At 46.8% G+C, this 6,000-nt stretch overlaps 2 protein-coding genes across 4 annotated transcripts in view; one reads left to right on the plus strand and one right to left on the minus strand.

Annotated features, from left to right (window-relative positions):
* Positions 1 to 2,226, plus strand: part of LOC307078820 (hemicentin-1-like) — a 28,640-nt gene extending 26,414 nt beyond the window's left edge. For all 3 annotated transcript variants that reach the window (XM_079740813.1, XM_079740815.1, XM_079740814.1), the window contains 6 exons: positions 277 to 431; positions 700 to 801; positions 1,011 to 1,079; positions 1,239 to 1,298; positions 1,518 to 1,583; positions 1,691 to 2,226. In XM_079740813.1, the coding sequence (XP_079596939.1) occupies positions 277 to 431; positions 700 to 801; positions 1,011 to 1,079; positions 1,239 to 1,298; positions 1,518 to 1,583; positions 1,691 to 1,737 (499 nt within the window). In that variant the 3' untranslated portion in view covers positions 1,738 to 2,226. The remainder of the gene's footprint in view (positions 1 to 276; positions 432 to 699; positions 802 to 1,010; positions 1,080 to 1,238; positions 1,299 to 1,517; positions 1,584 to 1,690) is intronic.
* A 321-nt stretch (positions 2,227 to 2,547) lies between these two features.
* On the minus strand, positions 2,548 to 4,407 carry apobec2b (apolipoprotein B mRNA editing enzyme, catalytic polypeptide-like 2b; the record flags this gene model as incomplete). Its single annotated transcript, XM_079741016.1, has 3 exons — positions 2,548 to 2,900; positions 3,148 to 3,328; positions 4,109 to 4,407. 3 exons carry the CDS (start codon positions 4,405 to 4,407, stop codon positions 2,553 to 2,555), a joined length of 828 nt encoding a protein of 275 aa, XP_079597142.1. The 3' UTR covers positions 2,548 to 2,552.
* Between the last annotated feature and the right edge of the window lie 1,593 nt (positions 4,408 to 6,000).

Raw genomic sequence — 6,000 nt, forward strand, 5'->3', positions numbered from 1 at the left:
AGCACCCCATCACAGATTAAAATGTTTTGCCTTTATATATGCATGTATGTACAGTATGTCAATGATGGCACCCATTGCACTCCTGATCATCCCTGGAAGGAGGGATCCCCCACTCTGCGTTCCATTTTTTCTTGCCCTCTGGGTGGCTAGGGTCAGGGGGGTGTCATAAATATATTGCCTGTTAAATCCTTTGTGACTGTACCGGTGATTAAGGGCTATACAAATAAAATTGAATTGAGGTGACTTGAACTAATTGAAAATGCTAATAACATCAAGGTTTGGAGGAAGTGAGAAGTCCCCATTGTCTTTTAACGCCAAACACCCAGTCATGAGTAAAGACGTGAACCAGAGCCATTACAGCTGCATGGGCAACCGCTCTTCACGGCCTTTCTATTCCCAGCGAAGTGAACCCTTCAAGACCACCAATCTCCGTGAGTAGTAGCGGGGGTTTTGATAGCTCTTAGTAGCTAGAGTGACCTCAGACCCTAAGTTTGTTCTTCATAGGCTCAGGTCTTACTAATGTAAGATCTGGTTAGAAATAGCTGTTTGGACAGGTTGGGCAACATGTTATGGATTTAATTGTATTTGTCATCTTATTCCTATTATATTATTCATAATATTATCATTATTATTATTATTATTATTATTACTTATATCCGTAATCAATGTATTTATGGTTTTCCTCCATCTTGTTTGTAGTTCTTAAGAGAAGAGTTCTGCTCTCCATATCTGGATGTCTGTTCTTCGGCATCATCGCTGTCTTTATCGGATGCATTGTGATGAGAATAACGCGCAAACCAGGTCTTACATCTTTGTTTCAACATTCTTGGTGCCATGGCATTTGATTTGTATATATGACCCAAAGTGATCTCAGTATTATCGAACCAAGCAATCTAAATGAAGACTGCATGTATTCAATGACCATGTCTCTGGCCTGATAAATGCTGTACACAAGGGCCAGTTCTCATCAGCATACTTCTGGGTAATACATTATTTCTGTTTTCCCACAGTCACGAGCAAAGACGAACCCAAAGAGGTCAATCTCTTTCTCACCAGGGCGGAGCTGCAAGCCAGTGATGGTATGTGGTTGGGTAACTGTTGAAGTGTGACTTTCATGCATGTGCTGTGAAATTACAATCTGTTCTTTGGTTGTGCTCCACGTTTTCATGGAAATTGGGCTTTGGTTTTCTTTGCATGCACTTTAATCAATTCCAAATCCCCTCCCGTTCTTCACTCAGTTGCACCTTGTCCACTGGCGGAGTATGTCAGTGATGAAGAAAAGCCGGCTTTAACTAAAGGTAAAGCTTGACCTCACAAACAGGTTACGCCGTTTGAAAAACACATGTTTGCTAGTCAATAAAAAATGGTTGGCCAATAGCAGGACACTATTTAAATCTGATTTAAGAAATACAGCTTTACCCTGCTTGGATGCATAAGAGTTGGTGCTGTGTATCCGTGCTTTAGTCATGGTCTGTTCACATGCCTCATGTGGTTGACTTTTATTGTTTTTCCTGTAGATGCAGAAGACATAGCCGTTTGCTATGAAACAACACCTCTTCCATTAAGTTTCTCTGAGGTCGAAGGTACAATCACAATAATATAAATACATTTCAGAATGATCTGCAAATACTTATTTTTGGCACAATAGTAAACTATTTGTCTGTGTGTTCCCATGTGCTTCTCCCTCTAGCTGAGACGTCCGAGACCAATGGTGGACTAAAGTCCTTTAAATATTGACCTGGTTGAACCGTGATGACTCGAACCATTGTTCTGACCTGACTTGGTTAAACAGTTGCAAATTATTCTTTTGTCATTGATGTTTATGGTTTATTGTTGCATTGTACATGTTTTAATGGGAACCTACTGATGTAGGATTGTTTGATATGAAATTATTGGAGCAAACACCAGATGGCAGCATACATACTTCTGCCTCTAACATCAAACTGACTATCCAGCATCTCTCTTATCTGTATGAAGATGTAGGCATATGTCAGAAGTTTATATTGGTCCTAGACAACTTACCATTGAAGTATTCTGTTGTCTTACTAGTGTTATCATAATTACATTGTGAGAGCGTGTGGATAATGGCAGGTTTAAGCAGCCTCACCTGGCCAAGTCTGATTCTGGGGCTGGCTGATGCTCCACGCACACTCTGGAAGATCTCCTGCATAGCATTGGAGCACCCTTGCCATGTTCATTACCTGCAAAACTTACATTAAACTGGCTTCAACATTACCAGCCTATGTCCTTTGTTTGGAGGAGCCTAGAAAAGCCGCCTAGTTGGTGTGGTGCATTGTCGCTTCGTACAGACATATACCCTAACTATATCATTCAAGGGAATATGTCCCTTTACTGGGGAGACATGTCATTTAGGCCCTGTAAGGCCTTATGGCCCTTCACTAACCAACCAATAAAACAGCAATGAAACACCTACAAACCAACACCAAAGTATCAAACCGTTCCACCGGAAGCATTTATTGACCTCCGGCCCAAGGTCGTGGCGGTGGTCTACTATATACACGGGTTGCCACGCTCGCTGGCGTGGGCGCCGTCTACTTGAGGATCCCGGCCAGCCTCTCTGTGTAGTAGTTGTAGTTGTCCTGGCAGTCCTCCCACGGCGTGAAGCTCTCCTCCTCCCTCTCCACGTACGTCTCCCACACGTGCTGGAAGTCGGTGGGCTTCATCATCCTCAGCTTGCAGCCCGCGCCGGCCAGAGCCTTCAGGCCCTCGCAGGTCTCGGGCTCCTCCCACTGGAAGAGGCGGGAGCATAGGAGGGTGAGGCGCACCGTCTGCCGCTGGCGCAGCACGCTCGTCACCTTGGCGACGCAGGCCGTGCACGGGCTGGACGACACGTACCACGTGATGTCGTAGCCCTGTGAGGCGTTATTTTTAGGGAGCACCTGGGAGGTGGGGGAGGATGGAAGGGGGAGGGGAGAGGATGGAGGGGGGAGGTTGGGTGAGTTTGTGGAAAAATAAGAAGAAATTGTATCATTACTGATCAGTGGTCGGTAGTCTCAAATGCACGTCATATGTGCGTGTCATGGTAATGCGCGCACGCACACAAAGACGCACGCACACACACAATCACACACACACGCGCACACACACACAGTGTCGAGCACAGGTCGGTGCAGGAGCTGCACTGACCTGATCGAAGAAGGCTTCCTCGGCGTGTGCGGTGGCGTGCTCGTCCTCCATGTAGCCCATGAGGGGGTCCACGGCGGCCCCCGGGACGTCCACCCGGAAACACAGCAGGGTCTTGTTCCGGCCTGACGAGTACTCCACATTCCTGAACTGGAACCTGAAGTAGAACGGGCTCATCTGTTGCCTGAGTGGGGGAGGAGAGAAGGGTTTAAGTGAGAGAGAGGGAGAGACCTTTAAGCACTCATGACTTTCGTAAATGTATTGCCAGTTTTTGGGATCATGGCTCTTGCTCCGACCATTTCAGAAAATACTTTAAAACTCCAGTTTGTTAGACAATAGCTTGGCTGGAGTTCAGATAAATGAATGACCATCTGCGAAGGGACACCAATCCATTTATTTAAATGAATAAATAGGAGCCCATTTAAACATTCTAACTTTCTGAAATGTTCCCAAATGAAATGCTGACTTATTTGTTATGGACTGGGCTCCGGAAAAATCATCTTCATAAAATACTTCAATAGTCACACTTAGCCTGCTGTTGATACAACTTCGCCATATACCGTAGGGTTAATTTCCTAGCTAGCCAGTTGCGATTCCACAAATAGATCACACAGTTCATCTCTCATAGCTCGGGCTACACAGATATAACAAACAGGCCTTTGAAAAACAGCACAGGGAAAAGGGCTTCAGTGAGCTCTGTGACTCATATTGCTATTTCTGCAGCATTACAAATGACGGCAGGTGCAAGAAATTAGCATCTCCCATTACTGATACTGTTTATATTCCATAACAACATGACTCATGAACGACGGATAAGTCCATCGCATCTCCGAAGCACACTGATCAAAAGAGGAACCAACATTTAAAAGAGGTAAGAAAGCCATGACAACAGCAACAGAGAAGAGAAAGTCAGCAGGGCAGAGGAAGGTGGGGTTCACCCGGACCCCGGCTGACGTCTACTCACCCAGTGACGATCTCAAACGGCGGCAGCTCAATGGGCTGGAAGTCGCCATTGTCTCCTGGGTCTTTAGCCTCTGCTCCCCCCACTGCTTCTCCATCTCCAGCCTTCTTCTTCTCCTCCAGCCCTCCTTCCTCCACCTTGGCCGGCTGTTTGGGGCTCTTCTCAGCCTTCTTGGCCGGTTTCTCCTGTGTCTTTTTCACAGCCTTCTCCTTGGTCTTGTCTTTCTCCTTCTCTTCTAGCGGTTTGCTGGTCGTCTTCTCCTTCTTCTTGGCGCTTGAGCGTCCTGTGTTCCTGTCGGCCATGCTGCCTCTGTTCCTGAGTGACTACTATGAGTCTGGGAGAGAAAGACAGGGAGAGGGGGGGATAGAGAGTCTGTCTAAAGAAGACTGATAACATGAGTGGACGGACCAAAATAGATGCTATTGTATGCCGTGCTGGGTGTTTGTCCACCGGGCCGGGCCAATGGTAGTCGGATCAGTAATCCCACCAACCCCCCACCAACCATTTTCCATTCCCTGACCGTTACCAGGGCCAACTAACACAACCCTGGTTTGTGTGTTTGCCTTTTTATGTAATGCTGTGAGTTCAAGACGAGGACCAATTTTCTGCCAAAACTACAAATGAGATTGTTGAACATTTCATGTCTCAAATACACTGTGCTTCCCCCGGGGCGCTGGGACTGTCAACAAGCCAACAACAGGCAGGTTATAAATAAAAGTGTTTGGCTGTCTGTTCCGAATGTGTATGGGTAACCAGGCCCTGGCCACTACTGGGGCTCTGTAAGCTGCTGGGCTTTAGAGACCCAGCCAAGCCCGTTTAAAGGACATTCCTGGAATGGAGGAGTGGGCTTTATTTTTCTGTTTAATTGCAGTCAGTATTTGCTGCATATGGGTCCAAGAACAATCCATCTCTAACAAATCACCCCACATCTATATGGTTTTATGCTCAGGCCAGTCGGTGGGGGAAGGGATTGTTTGTGTGTGTGTGTGTGTGTGTCCGTTTGTGTGTGTGTCTGAGTCTGTGTGCAAAGTGGCTTTTCTGCACTGCAGATGTAATAACTTGAGGCATCGGGGGAGAGTGGGAGGGAGGGGGCAGTTCAATTACAATGCCCTCCCCTCCCTCCCTCCCTTAGTCTCATTCTCTGCCAAGTAATTCATTTTAGAGGCAATTACCAATAGGACCAGGGCCCAGGCTGCTGGTCTAACTGAAATGGATGAGCTGTCACGGCAGGGGAGGGGGGGGGGGGGGGGGGCAGGGAAAGAGGGAGGGAGAGAGAGAGAGAGAGAGAGAGAGAGAGACACACACACACACACACACATTCACAAACAACACAGTTACGGTTGAGAGACATTGTTTAGAGGACACACAAGATAAAAGACTGTGACACAATCCCAGAGATATCTTGGGCGAGCTCCTCTGACTCTAGGGGCATTCTGTGGTGATAATCGGTGAGATTAGGCCTGTCGGCGTTAATTATGATCTATGGAGATAATCGCATTGAATATCGAGCAGAATTAGCAGCTCTATCTCTGGAGAGGGGAAATGAGAATGTCACGCTTGCCACGATAGTTGATCTGGAAACTAACCAGAGGAAGCTGGGAGTGGGGCAGGCTGGGGGAGGGGGTAGTACTGTTACCATTGGTAACATAGATGGAATCATCACAACAGATGTTTTGCCCATAGCACTTAGCATTAGCCAATGAGACTGGTGATGGATGTATGTTGGGGCGGGACGGGAGGATGTATCAGTTTCTATAGCATCCTCCATAGTTTAGGGAAGGAATCCACTTTCAATTCCATTTTGGATGTAATGCTGATTTCCTCTCAACGACGCACTCAGGTGTTCAGGTTCTGAGGGGAAGCACCATGCTGTCTGCGGTAAAGGACAATGACAG

The sequence above is a fragment of the Pollachius pollachius genome (assembly GCF_949987615.1).
Source record: "Pollachius pollachius genome assembly, chromosome: 8".
Lineage (NCBI taxonomy): Eukaryota > Metazoa > Chordata > Actinopteri > Gadiformes > Gadidae > Pollachius > Pollachius pollachius.